At 45.6% G+C, this 19,239-nt stretch overlaps 1 protein-coding gene across 1 annotated transcript in view; it reads left to right on the top strand.

Annotated features, from left to right (window-relative positions):
* The window catches only part of LOC142803214 (putative ATP-dependent DNA helicase HFM1), a 1,032,948-nt gene that overhangs the window by 900,909 nt on the left and 112,800 nt on the right, over nucleotides 1-19,239 (top strand). The window contains exon 25 of the mRNA XM_075888308.1: nucleotides 7,718-7,803. Coding sequence (XP_075744423.1) covers nucleotides 7,718-7,803 — 86 coding nt within the window. The remainder of the gene's footprint in view (nucleotides 1-7,717; nucleotides 7,804-19,239) is intronic.

Here is a 19,239-nt window from a genome sequence, read left to right as displayed (position 1 = left end):
ACCCAACCACAATAACTGGGACAAAAGCTTGCCGTTCAATGTTGCACACAACACCGCTGTTCAACGAACCACCAGATATTCACCTTTCTTCCTCGTCTACGGTCGTGCGCCGACATTCACCATCGACGCCTCGTTCTTTCATGTAACGACGAAAATGCCCACAACTTCACCAGAACATTTCGTCTCCACGCTCACTGACACATGACAAAGTGCTCAACTCAGCACGTAGGCCAGTCAACAAGACCGCAAGCAACGCTATGACAGCTCTCGTCGAAACGTAACCTTCCTTCCTGAAGATAAACTACTATTTTGGACGACTGTTCATGCACTCGGATTGTGTGAAACGTTTCAGCCACGCTTTTTCGGACCTTACAATGTTTGTGAACGAACATTTCCTGTAAATTATCTTGTCACTCCCGTCGAGGGCTCCTCGGACCGTCGTTACCATGCCTCCGAGATTATTCACGTTTCACATCCAAAACCATTTGTTCGCCGTACCTTTCCCAACTAGGTACTGGCCGGGCCGGTCACTCAAGTGCGCGGGAAAAATAAGTGTGAGCATTTTTTATGCGTCTCATCTTCTCCTCTGCACATACCCACCCATTACGACCACTCCAGTTTTGGTTGTGGGGCGTATACTCGAGACCACAAAGAAGAATATTGAGAGTCCTGGACGCCGTTCTACAATATATATATATATATATATATATATATATATATATATATATATATATATATATATATATATATATATATATATATATATATATGTCAATAAAGTAGACGAAAATATTTCGCGCGGCGGTGTTTCCCTCGTCCTCTTAGTAGAAGATTTATGGTAATTTAAATCTGGGATGGCTAGCCGACACTCAGCTACCCTCAGGCTTGACTGAGAGAGTTTCCGCACACGCCGCCATCTAGCACTGGCGCTATAGCCCTCCAAGGTTTGATAGGTTCAATTTGAAGTTCTGCAGGAAAAAAATGGGCAATCATGATTTTTAACAATAACAAAGAATGTGAGCATAAGGTAAAGGAATCCACGCTACAAATGGTGGATAAATACAAATACTTGGGCGTACGGATAAATAATGGGGCTGAGTATCGGAGGGAGCACGAAAGATTTGTAATGACTGAGGGCACCAGGAATGCAGCTGTTATGAAAAATAGGGCACTGTGGAACTACAATAGGTATGACGTTGTGAGCGGGATTTGAAAAGGTGTCATGGTTCGGATTTGACGTTCGGCAATGCGGCTTTGTGCGGGAAATTAAAAGTTCAAGCAAGGTTGAAAATTAAACAACGTGGCATACGTTGACTTGCTTTGGGAGCCCACAGAAATACTCCAAAGCAGGTGGTATAGGGAGGCATGAGATGGACATCATTTGAGTGCAGAGAAGCTAGCAACAAGTCAGACTTTGGGGAGCGATTGAGAAAATTCGGGGAGGAGCGTTGGTGCTAGAAAAGTTTTCAGTTACATGAACAATGTCGATCATAATCGGAGAAAACGAACTCAAAAATTGTCAAGCAAGTACTCAGACAACAGTAAATACCAAGCCGAAAGAAAACAACGGTTTAGAAGAAGGTGAAGAAAAGAGAGAGAAACATTTGGAAGTTGTACTTGAACTTAATTTGGAAGTTGGAAATGCTTACGAAATAATCACTGGAGACCTACCGAACTTTTAAGCAGGAAATTGCTAGGGAAAAGATCTAAGATAATTCTCGGGGTAGTTCTCTCTCTTCGAGGCTAGAAGGGAAGTACTGTGGACCAAGCCGAACCAATTGATTGATTGATTGATTGATTTGTGGGTTTTAACGTCTCAAAACCACCATTTGATTATGAGAGACGCCATAGTGGAGGGCTCCGGAAATTTTGACCCCCTGGGGTTCTTTAACGTGCACCCAAATCTGAGTACACGGGCCTACAACACTTCCGCCTCCATCGGAAATTCAGCCGCCACAGCCGGGATTTGATCCCGCGACCTGCGGGTCAACAGCCGAGTACCTTAGCCACTAGACCACCGTGGCGGGGCAAGCCGTACCGAGTTAAATACGAAGGCACAGACGTAGTATGTAGTACGTGTGGAGAGGAGGGAACGGCTGAACATTTGATAATTTTCTGTTAAGAGCTCCACTTTATATTGAAAGGTAATGGCGTCGAATTTTCTAAAGCATTGAGGTTTAGGGATAGTGAAGCCAAAATAAACTTTAAACGGGTAGAAATAACTAGGAGGAGGCTAACTGATTGGTGGGTACGATCAAGGTGCGAGTGAAATCCAATTCTTAAGCACACAGTGCTAGTACTTAACTTTATAGCTGCGTGTTGTGAGCCACCACCCGATCTAAAGGGCACAGCTGGATACATCCATATATCTATCCGTTTTGTCAGCGCCAGTGCTGATGAATCCTCCAAGGGCTTGGGTCGAGAGGACTACCACCACTGTATATCAGTTAAGAGCATCGGGGGCGTAATCAGAAGGTAGCAGGTTCGGTCCCTGCTAGCGACAAGTTGTCTTTTCGTCTACTATACATTCCTTACGTGATTTCAACAATTATGACAATACACTTCAAACAGCTCACTTGACGTTCTGCGTGGCTTGTTGGCTTTTTCAGCTACTGGTCCTAATAAAGGGGCCCAACAACACTTTTTGAGCATGGTCAGAAACCACTGCCGATCGATAGTAGAAGCTTCCGACAACACGCGAGCCAAATATTAGAGCGCAGCACGTGGCCTGGGATTCAAAATAAATTATTAAAATCAGCTTACAATTCCTCTCCCTGCTTTCGACAAATCACAGAATAAGCCCAAAAATCACTCACAGCCCATCTATCAGCCATTGGCTGATTTGAACATGGCACGCTCAGTCGTTACAGATATTGCTGCGGGAGACCGCAACTTCTCCGCGCGTGCGCGCACAATCACAATGGAGAGGCCACGCATTCAAAGAAAAAAAAAAAGAAAAGTGTGCTCATAATCACGAGGCATGCACGAAGTTTTTTTTTCCGCCTGAAATTTCTTTTTGCTTTTTGCACCAGAGCTTTCGTCGGGACGAGAGAAGAGAGAATGTAATCGCAGCATGCGACGAATCTTTCTAATTCTACTTGCACTGGACGAATTCTAAAATTTTTTGCGCCGCTTAATTCGTAAGGCAATAAGCTCTTCCAGAGAGTTCATTCCATAGTTACTTGAAAAAGTGTTTTAGGGTGCCTTCAAGGGTGTTTCTAAGAAACGAGCCCCCCAAAATTACTGTTCTTCATTCCGACACTGGGAATACAGTCATTCGCGCAGCTCCTTGTTGGCCGCACGATTGAAGTAGTATGGTACAAAAGCGCTCAGTGTCTGTTTTTATAGTTTGATATAAATGATAAATAATAATTGTCCTTCAATACAGTTATGGCTTGATGGAACGCGTGAGCCTAAAAACAAAGAATTTTTTATTAAGGTCTGCAACCACTTACTGCAACCTTCTATATTAAATTTGCATAAAAGCCAAACAAAAACGTGGCTCATCCTTCTATTGAACGATTGGTGTAACACAAAATTGATATGCGTCTTTACAGATGTGATTGATCATTTATTGTGCATTGTTTCGGCAAATTGCTAAGTCGCGTTAGGAATGGCAAGCAGCTCGAAACTTGCACCGCGCATCTCAAGCAGGAAGCACGCATAAAATAGGGATACACAGGACGAGCGTGGCCTTACAACTGTCACTGTTCGACACTTGAAGCGCGCTGTTCGAACAGAAAGACGCACGAAATGAGCTCAAAAGCAATAGCAATATTCGTAGACTGCCACGCCGCCTAACAGAATTAGGAGCGTCCTCTCGAGGGTGATCAGCAGGCAGATGGTTTCTTGTTCGGCTGTGCTAGCCTCAGTGTTAACGCGTTAGCAAGAAATGACTACAAACCACTTTGTATGTTTCGTGTATCGGTGATTATAACGGACTGTTCATGGCACGACAAATTTGATACGTTCTTGCGAGACGCAAAGATTTCGTGATTATACTTGGCAACTAGCGCGTCCCAATATAGCCCGTAGGGTACGCAAGTTTTTCGCAAGATTTTCTTCAGCATAAGGTTGGATAGTTATATGTTATCATCACGCCTTCACAGTTGAAACTTGCCTTGTTTTACATGCTTATAGCATTCGTCAGTGCTTTTGTGGCGCATCAATCTCATAACATTCATTGTACGTAGACAGTAGCGCAGGTACAGTCTACTAGAATGCACAGGATCGCGATTTACTCTTCCAAACCTTGGCCAATGCTGCGCCAATTCTTTTTCCGTTCGTTGATAGATGTCAGCACTCTGCAAGTGATTCGCTTCTTGCCGGGTGTCGGAGCGAATTGTTCTCCACGACCAGATAAACGTGGTGGAGTGACAACGTGTTGGTGTTATTCGTGGTGAGTGACGGGTTGTTGGGGTTATTGAAGCCGTTAGGGGAAGAAAACTCCTCAGATGACTTTCAGGAGTGGTGTTCAAAGAAACCGTCTTGACGTCGAGTATTTTTTCACGGGACGTAGAACGCACCGTTAGTTACAGCAACGATGAATGATCAGATGCTAACTCACGAGCAGCGAGTGGCACTTCGCCTAGAAAGTTAATGTTTTTTTCCGCTCGTCAATCGCTTTGATTGTACTTATTGTGCAATATCCTTCATCGAGGATAAAATAAAAGCTTATATTGTCATGTGCATTGTATGTAGACCAATCACAGTGAATAATAAGAAGCGCTGCGAGCCGCCAACACGCTCGAGCTCGACCACCGAAGGGAAATTGTTGGAGCAATATGCAACATGCAGTTAAGAATACAGTCCGAGCATCTCTGCTAGCTTCTCCTGCACTTCACAGGTACCTTCCGAACGACGTTCTTGTTCGACGAATTTTCACGATTTCGGCGTTGTGAAAAGCGTGCGCGTCTATTATTTTCGATATCCTTGTTAGGATTGCACTAATGGAAGCTGCGACATCCGATGGCAGGAAATTGCGCACTGTTAGAGCCTCATCATGGCTGTTACAGAAGCGCCACTTCATGGGAAGGTTAATGCTTGTGTTTTGTTGAAGAAGCATCTTCAAGGTGCGCACAGCGCAAGTAATGAAGACGGCGTAATATGTTCGGAAACCATCGCTACGATAAACATTCGGTTCTCTGCAGCCCCGACGGCACGCTACACGCTAGTGGCTAACCACCGCGACAAATTCGTCAGGCAGGCTCGGCACAAATTATCTCGGTGTACCACTCAGTTCATGTCAGTTTAAGTTCGCGCAGTTTTTTGTAACACGCGCTGGATTACGCAATGCGTCGTTTATGCACGGTCAATAAGCTGACACCACCACTCTTCGCACTGCGGCAAGAAATGAGGTAGCTAACATTTAACAGTTGCTATTGTTTGGGAAAGTAATTTGGTCCGATATTCATTCATTCAACGATAAAGAGTTTATGCGGTGAAAGCGGCCCGGGGCGTGCAACCGTGGGTCCTTTTTTTTCTATGCGAGTTCATGGGTTCATCATCCTTCCACAGCAATCATGGATTGCACAGTGTGCCACCTATAGCCCTTGAGGACTGCAAATACAGAGGACAAACGCCACAATTCTATACTCGCGTGTGTCAGCACGGCGCTCATAGACATCGTAAACACGACCGTGGCAGTGTCCAACGCGACCTTCGTCCTTCTCTGATTACGAGTCTGATTAGCGCGCACGCGAGAGAAACCATGCTCCATGGAGGCAGCGCTTCGTGGAGGTGACGACCTCGAGAGCACCGTAAACGCACGCCTGTCACGCCATTTCTCCAGTGATAGCGAAAAAGCGCTAAGCTATTGAAGCTCTGAGGACTGCTAAACGGTGCATAGCGCATATAGGCTTGCCGGTAGCATACCGGACAATGTACGCTCTGTGAGAAACGAGAGGCTGGTAGTTCGATTCTGCGTGACAAATGGCAGGATAGTCTTTCTTGGAGTACTTCGACGCAAAAATTTTGGTTTTCTGCAGAGAAATACCTACACAAACGGCATACTAATGCACCGATTGTACCCAGTATTACATGAATATGTTTTCCAAATTTCCGCCGTAAAAGACACTTTGGGCCCCCTGATCCTCAAGTGTCCATGCAATACAAATGAAGATCTATCGCCTCCGCCAAACACCTAAGATGCTGGTAAAGAAAACATAAACCTTTTTGAAACATGAGAAGCCAAGCTTCCTTTGGAGCGCCTGTACCAACAACGACTTCTCATCGCCAGGGCTAAAGAAACAGCGAACGCTAGAGGGTTCCTGGAATGAGAAGACCTCCCACACGTTGGGCAGTCTGATCGATGTATCAATGTTCGGCTGAGGGAGCATGAAAATCTTCTGCCCTCGGGCACTGGTGGTAACTTCCCGTTCACTGCAAGTCTTGTGGTTGTACAGGCCTCTTCGATAAGGTTACAATTTTAGGTACGGCTAAGACGGAGCTTGAACGGAAAAGTATTGAGGCATTTCATATCTGGAAACTGGGTCCTAACAAATGTGTTAGTACAGCCTCAGTTTATATCACCAAGAAAGAATGTTTGTTTTCAGTACAAAGGTGATTTACCAAAATTAACTTTCAGGTGCTCTGGTTTGCTGTCTGCGCATACGTTGTACGGACTTAGAAGGAAGGTAGTTCCGAAAAAAACGTCAATTGTTAGTGCTACGTCTCAGCTCTTTGTCTCTGTTTCTACTGCTCTGCTTTTTCCTAGTTTGACGTTTTGTGGCTTTTGTAGTCTACTAAGTATGTACCAACTTGTCAAATTGCTCAACAAGTGACTCTTCTAAACACACACACACACACACACACACACACACACACACACATATATATATATATATATATATATATATATATATATATTTATATATATACATATATATATATATATATATATATATATATATATATATATATATATATATATATATATATATATATTCCGTTCTGCGCAATCCTTTCTCTGTGTATTTCTACGATATACCTCATTGTTCCTCCTCAACCTTACTTTCTGTTCCCACTGCAGCCACTTGTATACGAGTATCCGAGAGTATACAAGGCTGTGTTTTCCTTTGCGAGTGTGCTTTGATAGCGGAGTGGTTACGATGCTCGCCTTAGAATGATGGCTACGCGGGTTCCTATACCAGCTCATCAAGATATTTCATCGCGAAAAAAAAATTCTTGATTAAAATGTCCTATTGGACCATGTTCTTACTTTGCATTTTACTGTAAAGTTTTATACTGGTTTCTTCTCTCTTAGCTAGTTCTTATTTTTTTCGTTTTCGCTGAAGACTGTGACATCTGAAATAAGAACTTCTCATCATGCCTTTTTCCTCTTGTTCTTTTTTCTCGTTCTCTCCCTATTTTTGGGCTCATTGTCTCAGCAATCCGAGTTGTTGCATCCCACTTTTTGAAAATTTGCGGGGCGCACTTCGGACGCATATGTTGGGCGAGGGGTGCATAAAATAAAAAAGAGTGTGCGGGCATGTGGAGCTATTTGTTGCACGTACTATGAATGTAGAGGTGATATATGATGATAGTTTTTGTGAAGCGTCTTTCGCCCCTCCGCGAACCTCCATGCCCATGATTTATTCATGCATCGCATAAATGTTAAGCAGAATATATTTTTGCATTCAACCTCGGTGTTCGCATGACTGGTTGCATGTAATCTTTGTCCCAGAAGTGCTTGTCATTGGCATCATTTTGTTTGCAGTTGGAGACAGCTCAACACGCACAGGAAGCTGTAGAAGGTGACTGTCTGAGTGGTGTGCAGTCTCAAGACAACAAACCCAACGATGGGTGAGTTTGGCCCATCTTGACGTAAGCAGTGATGCAGCCACGCAAAGGAAGAGAGAGCGTGGAGAATAGAGTACTGTTGACAAAAGTAGCCGATCGGTACAGCCTGTGAACTTCGTTTCAGCGAAGAAAAAACGCAAAACACATATAGAATATTGTGTTAAGATGAAGACAGGGACAGCAGTCGCACAAAACACATCATGTTCATTGGTTCAAGCCGAAACAACTGAACGCGCGGGACTACCAGGCATCACGGAATGCTATTCTACTTCCTTCGTCACTCTTCGCGTCACATGCGCTGCCTATTGAGCAAAACGCCCCGTAGTGGCACTAATGATAATTACAAAGACACGTACAAATATATGTTAAACAGCTGCATATGTTTGATATTAGGAGTTGTTTATAGCTGCATATTTGTATCAACAACAACATGGAGAAGCGGTAAGCTGATATGAACAGCTGGTGTTCGCGTGGATGATAGCCCTGGGGTGCTATGCAGGATCAGCTGAGCTTCTCGGTCAGATGAGTTTGCTCCGAGCTCACTCTGCGGCGGCCATGACATGAAAACACTGTGGAGCGCGCGATAGCAGTGTTGATAAAAAAAGTTACAGTTTGCCGCTAAGACGAAGCAATGAACGCGATAGCAACAAAGTGGAAGGTCACACGCAGATTGGAAGCCGATCGAAATGTGCCCCGCGTTTCTCACTCACAAACGACGCACGAAACGTATACTTACAGGTCAGATGAATGCGAGCAACCGTCTCAGTTGTTACATTGTGCTTTGTCTGAAAAGCACAGCCCTTTCGCAAATGGAAGCTGTGCAGCCTTTGCAGTGACATTTGTGCGCCCCGTTACTACAACAGAATCGTCTCATACCTAATGCCAGCCAAGTCATGTGCTCCTCCCTACCGAGAGGTAAGAAGGCAAGAGGTCGTCCACTCCCCTTCTCTCCGCAGGCCAAAGTACGCGTGAGAAATGAGAGCGGGATGGATGGATGGATGAATGGATATGGCTGTACCCTTTAGATCGGGTGGTGGCTAGCGCCACCAAGCAGTAATACTTAATGAATCAAAAACTACATTTATTTTTTTCCCATTTAAATAGTGAGGTGCAGTATTTGTACTTTGCAGTGAAGGGTTTAATTTTCACTCGTGCCTTGATTTTAGCCACCAATCAGATAACCTCCTTCTAGTTAATTCTACCCGTTTAAGGTCTATTTTGCCCTCTCTGTCCCTAAACCCTAGTGCTTTGAAAAACTCTGCGCCATCATCCTGAACTATATGGTGAAGCCCTTAACAGAACATTATCAAGTGTTCAGCACTTTCCTCTTCCTCTCCACACGCACTGCATACCGTGTCTACCCCTTCGTATTTGGCCAGATATCTCTTGGTTCGCAATACTCCAGTCCTGGCCTCAAACAGTAGAGAACCACCCCGAGTATTAATTTCCTGCTTAAAAGTTCAATAGATTTCTAGTGCGGACTGCTTAAACATGCCAATTCTCCACATATCAGTCTCAGCTTCCTTCACCTTCTTCTTAACCAATAATTCTCTTTGGTTTGGCCCCCTGCTGTTTTCTAGGTATTTACCAGTCAATTTTCTGGTTCGCTTCCTCCATTTTGCATCGACATTCTTCATGCACAAGTAGCTGAATACCTTCCTAGCCCAACGCCCCTCCTCTATTTCTCTCAATCGCTTCTCAAATTTTATCTTGCGGCTAGCTTCCCTGCCCTAAAATGATGTCCATCCCATATCACCTTGTACCCCCCATTTGGTGTGTTCCCGTGAGCTCCTAACGCAAGCCTACCCTTTCCACGTTGCTTTCTAATCTTGCTTGAACTTCTGATCTCATGCACAAGGCCGCATTGCCGAACGTCAGACCTGGAACCATGACCCCTTTCCATATTCCTCTCATAACATCATACCTATTCTAATTCCACAGTGCCCTTTTTTTCATTACGGCTACATTCCTGTTACATTCAGTCGTCACGTATATTTCGTGACGACTGAAGATGGTACTCGGCCCCATCGCTTATTTATACGCCCAGATACTTGTATTTATCTGTTATCCCTAGCGTGACATCCTGTATTCTAAACTCACTATCTTCATTGTCATTAAGTCATGACTGCTGATTTTTTCTTACTGAGTCTGAAATCTAACCTATCTCGCTCATTACCACAGATGTCCACCAGTCTCTGCAAATCTTCCTTGTTGTCGGCCATTAGCATTATATCATCTCCGTACATCAATGCTGGTAGTGTCTGTTCAATAAGTTTTCCTTGTTTGACGAAAGAGAGGTTGCAGCCCAGCCCACTTCCCTGTAATTTGGCCTCTAATCCTTGTAGGTACATCATGAATAATAAGGGTGACAGGGTACACCCCTGCCAAAGCCCCCCTTTTACCTCTGCAGGCTTGGATACCTGTTTTTCCCTCTTTATAACTACCTTCATACCTTTATAGATATCCTTTGAAAGATTAGGGACTACATCTCCCACGCCTAGTGTTTCCATCATTCCCCACAATTCCTCTTGAGCCACGGTATCGTACACTCCCTTGATACCTAAAAATGCTAGCTACAGGGGCCTGTATTCCTTTTCTGCTATTTCGATGCACTGCGTCTGTGAGAACAGATTGTCTTCCAACCGCCTGTGTTTCCGAAACCCATTCTGCAGTTCCCCCAGCACCCCCTCATTCTCTATCCATGCCTGAAGTCTTTCATTTATAATCTGCATTGCCAGCCTGTAGACCACTGATGTCACTGTTATAGAACGGTAGTTGTTCATATCAGCTTCATCCCCCTTTCCTTTATAGATCAAGCTCATCCTGCTAAGTTTCCATTCATTGGGAACTTCACCGTCGGTTATTATTTTGCTCACTGCCTCTCTCAAAGCCTGCTTAGACTTCGGACCTAATGTTTTATCAGCATACTTATTGTGCCATCTGGGCCTCTTGGCGTACTACTTGGAACCCTTTTCTCAGCACTTTCCCACTCTCGTTGTGAAAATGGAGCCATTGCGTCACTTGATTCATCTTTGTCTATTGTGGTGCATAAAGCACTTCCTTCTAGAAATTTTTCTGTCACCGTTGTTCTTATATATTTAATAGCATCGCCCTCTTCTAGCCTAGCACCTTGAGCTGTAGTTATACACTCTGCTCTAGGCTCATCTCAATTCTTAGGGAGTTGAGATGGTTCCAAAATTTCGCAGCTGCCTTTCTTTCTTTTTTATGTACTTCTGCCAGCCACTGCGCTCCCTTTCTTTTAATCTTTTCATTGATCAGAAGGGATGCAATCCTTCTACAGCTTAGAAAAATTTCCAGTTTCTTTCAACATCATCTGTCGGTTCACCCCGCTGCTTAGCATGTCTGTGTTACCTAGAGGCTTCCTGATGTTTTGCTATGGCTCTCTTAACTTCCTCATGCCAGCAAATGTTGGGTTTGTGTCTTCGTTTTCGGGGTGACTTTTCACGTGCCTTAGAAAGCTCTAGCTCAAACAGTCTGATTGGATTCATGTATGTCCACACTGTTTTATCATCCTCAGTGATTACTTTCTCAACTTATTTAGTGGCTATTTCAATTTACCTTTCTGAATAAACATTTTCCGGTAGTTGCTCATCTTGTCTCCTTCCCACTTTCACTGCTCTTCCAAAACTTAGCTTGATACGTTTGTGATTACTACCCAGGCTTCTGGAGCCACCTTCATCTATGTAGATTCCCCTGAGCTTATCATACATCCACGGTGACATCAGTGCGTAATCTATCGTCGACTGCAGCTTTCCTACCTCCCATGGTATTTGCCCATCACACTTCTAGGTACTGTTGCAAATGAGTAAATCAAGTCTTTCACACATATCCGTGATCATTTCGCCTGTCGGGTCGGTATACCCATCTATATCTTCTATGTGCGCATTCAAATCTCCTAGTATAAATATCTCACACTCTCCTCCGAACTCCTGAATTTCTTTTGATATACACTCTACAATTGCATGGTTTTTCTCTCTGGCCTTTGCTCCCGTCCACAAGTACACGAAACCAAGGAGTGTCATTTGCCCGGTCACTTTCTCTTTTAGCCATAAATGTTCCTTGCACTCCTGCTTGCCCCTTTGCCAGTCTGTACCTTTATAAATGAATACCCCAATACCACCCCCCTTTCTGCTTCCCTCTGTTCTATTACAATAGTCCCACGCGTAGTCCGGATTGTTAGGAGGTTGGTCCGTTTCCCTGAGATGTGTTTTACAAAATCGTATACCATCGGCCTCTCCTTCCTTAGCTGTTCTTCCATCTCATTCGACTTCAGCCTGTTCCTACCACCCTATGTCTGAATTGGCTCGGCGCTCGTGGCTACGTCTATTTCTGCCCCGGACTCTACCTATTGTAAAGGGGTTTATTTGCAGAGCAGAATGCAGAAGGCGAAGCAGTCAGCAGCATCCGGCCAAGCGCAGCAAGCACGAGCTTATGCTGATGGCGATGCCCCTGAGGCGTCGAAAAATGCCGCCGAGAAATGCACCTGCGTTGACCGTTCTAAGAAAGAGGCTGAATAATGGCATCTTTGCGGAGTTTGCGGCACAGGTTGATGGAAAGGACGGATAGAGCGGCTCCAGTGTCGACAAGCGCCATGACGACGATATCATCGACTGACCCTTCTATGACGTTAGCTGGACAGGAGCGAGGACTCGTGCATGGCGACGGGGACGCAGTTCGTGCCTCGGGAACTGCAGCCGTTAGTTTTTCTGGTCGGTGGGTCCGGAACGGCGTCGCATAGGGGAAAGCGAACGTCGACGTGGAGATGGGAAGCGGTGGGTGGGGCCAAGTTGACGATCAGAAGGAAAGCAGGAGGAAGGAGGGCTTGAAGGCGTAGAAGAAAACTGAGGGTCCAAAGAGGGCATTCGTCGAATGTTCTGAGCAGCCTGGCGACGACGACAATAACGTGTCACGTGGCCAACACCGCCACAAGCAAAACATATCAGACGGTTGTCGTAGGTCCGCCATTGTCGGAGTAGATTCCGACTTGCGGCTGGGGCAGAAAACTGCAGCCGAGGTGGTATCGGCCTAGCCGGCGGTGAATAGGTCGGTGGCGAAATGGGCGGCGTTGAATGCATTGTCACTGGCTGGAAGGCAGACTGTCAAGGTTGAGCAACGGCCTCGACGTACCTGAGAGGTGCGGCGACTGGCGGCGGTTCACGGGCGGGAGGAAGAACTTGTGCGACCTGGTCTTGAATGAAGTCGCGGAGTGTAGACGTCAATCTGCGTGGTTTATCGAGTACGCAGGACATCAAAGAGAGCTGACGAGCGACCTCAGCGCGGATGAATTCTTGGATCTTGGAGGGAATAGGGGCATGGTCTTCTCCTATGCGAAGGGTGGACAGACTGGACAAAGAGTCGTCGAGCACTGAGGGATGTCGGGTGGAAAGACGTTGCCTGCGCAACTCGTCAATACTCTGGCATAACTTGGTGAGTTCTAGGACAGTGCGAGGACGCTTAGAAAGCAACATTTGGGAAGCGTCGTCCTCAATGATCTTCATGATGTGCTTCATCTTAAGCTCTTCGGACATCGACTTATTGACTCTCTTGCAAAGATCTAGAACGTCCCCAATATAGCATGTAAAATTCTCACCAAGCTGCTGGAACCAAGTATGCAAGCGTTGTTCAGCACGACGTTTGCGTACGTCAGGCTGTCCGAAAACTTGTGTGAGGCTCGTTTTGAAAACAGACCATGTAGGGAGTTCGGCTTCGTGGTTTATAAACCACAGCTTGGCCACGTGCGACAGGTAAAAGGATACGTAGGCCAACTTGGCGGCGTCATCCTATTTGTTGTGAGTACTCACTCGCTCGTACATTAAAATCCAGTCATCAACGTCCTTGTCTTCTGCGCCGGAGAAAACATGGGGATCTCGCAGACGCTGAGAACCGGCGCAGAGAACACCAGGCAGTGCCGGTGGAGGAGTTGGAGTGACACTTGCGTTGGTAGGCATAATAGATCATAAAATGCGATTCCGAAGCTCCAGGGGGATTGAAACTCAGCAGACTCCACCACTTGTAACGGGGTTTCTTTGCAGAGCAGAATGCAGAAGGCGAAGCAGTCAGACGCGTCCGGCCAAGCACAGCAAGCAAAAGCTTATGCTGATGGCGATGCCCCTGAGGGGCCGAGAAACGCCGCTGAGGCCCCTCTTCTTCACTACACTATCTTAGATACATGTGTGACTCTGTAATCGTATCTGTCCATACCACCTTTCAAAGAGTCTTCCTGGTTGTTTTCCTTGTTACCAGCTATCCTGCACCCCGAAGGGCCTGCTTGCCCCCCCCCCCAAAAAGCTACTGCGCATCCTGTAAGTTGCAAACCCACCTCATGACCTCGCCGCCCATCGAAGTGAATTCTGTCTCGTTGAAAACCTCCCCACCTATGCATCTCTCTTTATTTTCACCCCCTCAAAGCCTTTCTCTCAACTCATCCGACATATCTCTTGGTTTGCGTTGACAACCGCTCTTTGCAGGTTGCTGTCACGCACCATTACCTCCGGTATCATGCATATCACTATGTGTACCTGAGGAGAAGTGGCCCGCATGTCATCGATGCCTTTCGTCAGTGTGGTTGCTAGTTCTGCTGTATCTTCATTTAAGACATCGTTTAAACCTCCTGAAATTATCATGAAGTTTCGTCTATCAGCTGTAGTTTTGAGTTTGGTGCTCGCTTGCCTCATGACTGCTTCAAGCTTGCGTCCTAGGAACGCCCCTACGGCAACCCTCTTATCACTTCTTACCCTCTCTTTGATGGCTTTTGTGCAGCGATTTAAAATCGAGTCCCCTCCGATTATCACATGCTGTGACTATTCAGGTGGAGCGTCCTTCACCTGCGGGTTACTTGCACCTGTGACACCAGCTGCTTTGTTCCTCCCAGCCCCACCACTACTTCGCTGAAGCTGGGCCTTGCGACAATTTAACCGGCTGAAGCCGTTTTTTTCCAAACTTGCTTGGTCTTTCTTCTCCGCCGTTCTGGTTGCCGGTTCCCTACTGTTTTCTGCATAGGCCGCTCTTATGTTCACCTTGGCTAGTGCTTCCTAGGCGGACTTCAGCCTTTCTCCCATTGGCCTCATTTTTTCTTGCTCTGTCACCAACGCAGTCTCTAGCTCGGTGATTCTCATCAGCAGTTCACTGTGGGCAACCATCAGTTTCTCCATTTTTTTTCTCGACCTCACATTGCCTACACTTCGCGTCAGCCACTTCTCCATCCGTTCTACACTTGGGTCCACTTTCAAAGCCACTCCACATTCTGAGCACTTTACAGTCTGTTTACCCATGTCTTCCTGACACCAATTGTCCCTAGGACTTGTCTCACTCGACAACTACACAACGCGAGCCCAGCCCCACGAAAAGGACAAAGTCTAAGCTCTACTTCGAAAATTCGCGTGTTTAGTGTACGTGCACCTCTCCCACAGGGTGGCAAAAGAAACAAAACAAAAAAACAAAAAATAAAACACACACACACACACGCACAAGCTAATAAATTTCTCGTGACTGACCCCTGAAAAAGCCGTACAATAAAATGTGTGCTACAAAATTTTAACTGATGCCTTATAATTATTAAAAAAAGCTCAAAACTTGCAAAACCACTTATCTGCGCAGTTGATCGGGAGCGCTCAAAAAACACATCCATCCGCCGTGATAGTCTAAGCTGAACGTTCACCGTGCGCTACAGTCCCCACGCGAAACATGGTATATCCCCCCCCCCCCCCCGAGGTGTCTGTCAACAGCAATAAGTGGTAGGTATAAATAGCTTGCCATTTGAGCGTCGAATAGGTACCTTTAGGTGGCCCAATGATGAACGCTTCGCATTCACGACGCGGAGGTTAGCCAGAATATTTTTTTCTGTTTTTTTGCCTTTTTTGCGTTTTAATTATTACAGATACGTATACATATACAGTGCATGACGTCGACACCAACACCAGCGGCAAATTACAACCAAGAGTGTTCATATAATTGATATCCCAATAAAATAGAGCATCTCCGCAAAGGAGTGAGATGCGAAGCAGCAGCGGCGCACATGGCGTGGACTTGTTTGAAACGGGTATCTACACGCGTGCTGGAAGAAATGTTTGAAGCAAAATTTTGTGTAACGTTTACTCGAGAAAACGTTTGTTTGAAAGGCAAAAACACGGGAGGTGAGTTGGGTTTCGTGTAAGTTACATTGCAGATTAGCGATCCACAACAGTAGACATATATAGTCACACGACTGCAGCAGCCGTAAGGACGCGGCCTGCTAGCAATTCGCAGTGGTAGGCTGCGTCCGTACGGCATACGGATGCGCAACTAACTCTGTCTAGTCTTTCCACTCTACGTGCGTTCGAGCATCGCGGGTGGTGGAGAGGGTGAAGCGAGAGAGAAGCGTGTTGCGAGGCCATTGAGAACCCGGCAGCTGGTGCCGTTGAAGCAGAGAGGAACGTCAACGCGCAGCTGCAACTTCACCTACTTGGCGCAGTTCCAACTCCTGGGGTGACGGCATTAGTGCAGACGTACAGGACAGCGTTCGAAGAGCTAGCCAAAGAGCTGTTTTGCATCTAAAATAACAGCATATCTTTGAAGTCGATGATGATGAGTGGGGCAACGGAGCAAAAACAGGCAAGAGGAAAAACTCAGCCCTTTTTGCGCCATGATTGTGCTACCCAGCGGAGAGGGGGCGCACTAGAGTTACGGTATATGCAACCGTTATGTAGCATATACAGTTAGGTAGCAAATACTTTAGGAAGCATATCCAGTAAAATAGCATATACTCATGCTACATTAAAATAGCATATACTGTAACTCGAGGTATGGATGGATGGATAGATTCATATGGCCGTAAACTTTAGATCGGGCAGTGGCTAACGACACCAAGCTGCAATACTTTGCGAACCAAAAACTAGATATATCTTTTTTTTCCTTTAAATAGTGAGGTTGCCGGCTGGTACTTTGCAGTGAACGGTTTAATTTTTATTCGTGCCTTGACTTTAGCCACCAACCAGATAACCTCTTTCAGGATATTTCTACCCGCTTAAAGTCTATTTTGCCCTCCCTGTCCCTAAACACCATTGCTTTGAAAAACTCTGCGCCATCAATCTGAACTTTATCAAGTGTTCGGCAGTTTCCTCCTCCTCTCTACAAGCACTGCATACCGTTTCTACACCTTCGTATTCGGCCCGATATGTCTTGGTTCTCAATACTCCCGTCCTCACCTCAAAAAGTAGAGAACTACCCCAAGTATTATCATAGATCCTTTCTTTGGCAATTTCCTGCGTAAAAGTTCGATAGATCTCTTGTGCGGACTTCTTATTCATTCCAATTCTCCACATATAGGTTTCAGCTTCCTTCACTTCTTCTTAACCGATACTTCTTTTTGGTTTGGCCCCCTGCTGTATTTACCCGTCAATTTTATGGTTCGCTTCTTCCATTTTGTAATGACATTCTTCATGTAGAAGTAGCTGAAAAACTTCCTAGACCAACGCTCCTTCCCTATTTATCTCAATTGCTTCTGGAATTTTATTTTGCTGCTAGCTTCCCTGCCCTCAAATGATGTCCATCCCATATGGCGAACCTCATGACAGCACCACCTACAGAACTGCAGCTGAACCGTCGTGCCGGAGCAGCAGACGCGAGAAGCGTGGAGCCCGCTTTTGTCGCCTGCTTGCACGCTTTTGCTTGCCGTTCAGTGTGTCAGTGCATAGCTCAGACCCACTCGCTAAATGAGACGGCAAGTCGTTACAACGAGTTCTCGCTAAGCTAGCCTGAGGGCCTTGGGAGATAGACCATACCGTGATAGTTTGACGAAGCTGTCCACAAGCACTAAACAGGTTCGCTTTCACTACTTCAGCTTCGCATGCGAGGGTAGAAATAATATTTGTGAGAACATAATATTGATAATGCGCTAACTTAAAAAGAAAAACATACCGCGGCAGCTTTTGATATCTAAAATTACAAAAAAAATTAGAAAGAAAGACATTGGCAGATCCCACGTACAGTGGGAATCGGTGATATGCGAAGCACAAATAAGAAAGGTTGATATGTCATTTTAAAATCAGCACAACGTTACGAGGTGGTGGTCAATGATGCTGTACATGACTTCCGTGTCTTGATTATCATGTTTGGATATGTAGTCTACCTTCATCATCTATTCACGTCACGTAAAATCAAATTTAGTATATGTGGAGCTGGCGAAACGGCTGCGAGCACGCTGTAAGCTTGGTATGTTGTCATGTGTTACATAACACGCGTTTCAGGAGTATAATACTTGCTCCAGTCATATATTTAGTCATCCATTTACGTCACCTAACACAAATTTTGTATATGTGGAGCTACCAAAATGGCCACGAGCGCATCATGCAGGGCCCAACATACTCCAATGTAGCGTTGACGCGCGCGCACGCTGGATACAACCACGCTACGTTAACAAAACGCGAACACTCTATAGTCTGACGCCAGGCGCGACCAGCGGCCGTCAGCGCGGCCCGACGGCAACCGGCGCGATATTCGCGCCGATGAGTTACCGAGACAACACTGCTTCTCCCTCTTTTCGTGATGGAGGGATGCTGGACGTGCTGAAACGCCCATGTGTCAAAGCAACTCAGCGCGGCGCACGCCTGCGAGAATATGGCGAAACCGGCACCTGGCGTCGCAACGCCGGCGTGACGCTACAAATTGAACGCCGGCGAGCACGCGCACCGCGTCACGTCGAAATATATTCGCGCCATGATTGTGGCATGTAGTGATGTCACATGACACGCACCTCATGATTATCATGTTTGCACCAGTCTCATACCTTCGTCTTCCATTACGTCACGTAATACCGAATATGGCATATGTGAAGCTAGCGAAATGCCGCCAGTGCATGATGAACGTGGAATGTAGTCATGTTGTTACATGACACGCAACTCATGATTATCATGTTTGCACCAGTCACATACCTTCGTCATTGATTCATGTTCCGTAATACCGAATTTGGTATAAGTGACGCTAGCGAACGGCCGCGAGCGCATCATGAGCGTGGAATGTAGTCATGTTGTTTCATGACACAATTGTAATGATTTCCATGTTAGGGTCTGTCACTTGTGTTCGCCTTGCAATCATGTCATACCATACTAGTTTTGCAACATGCCATGTGAACGAACCTACCGCAAGGGCTGCAGGACCATAAAGTGTAAATCATGACAATCATCACATACATGTCATGATTTTCGTGTTATGACTAGTGCAATATGTTCTTCATACAGTCAAGTTATGCCATACCAAGTTTGGTATGGATACCATCATTGAAATGGCCTGTAGAGCTAAAAAGTCATATAGATAGATAGATAGATAGATAGATAGATAGATAGATAGATAGATAGATAGATAGATAGATAGATAGATAGATAGATAGATAGATAGATAGATAGATAGATAGATACGCTCAGAGTCACCGAAGTTCCTTTAAGA

The sequence above is a fragment of the Rhipicephalus microplus genome, chromosome 3 (genome assembly GCF_043290135.1).
Source record: "Rhipicephalus microplus isolate Deutch F79 chromosome 3, USDA_Rmic, whole genome shotgun sequence".
Classification (NCBI taxonomy): Eukaryota; Metazoa; Arthropoda; class Arachnida; order Ixodida; family Ixodidae; genus Rhipicephalus; species Rhipicephalus microplus.
This window is presented reverse-complemented; position numbering and strand designations above follow the sequence as displayed.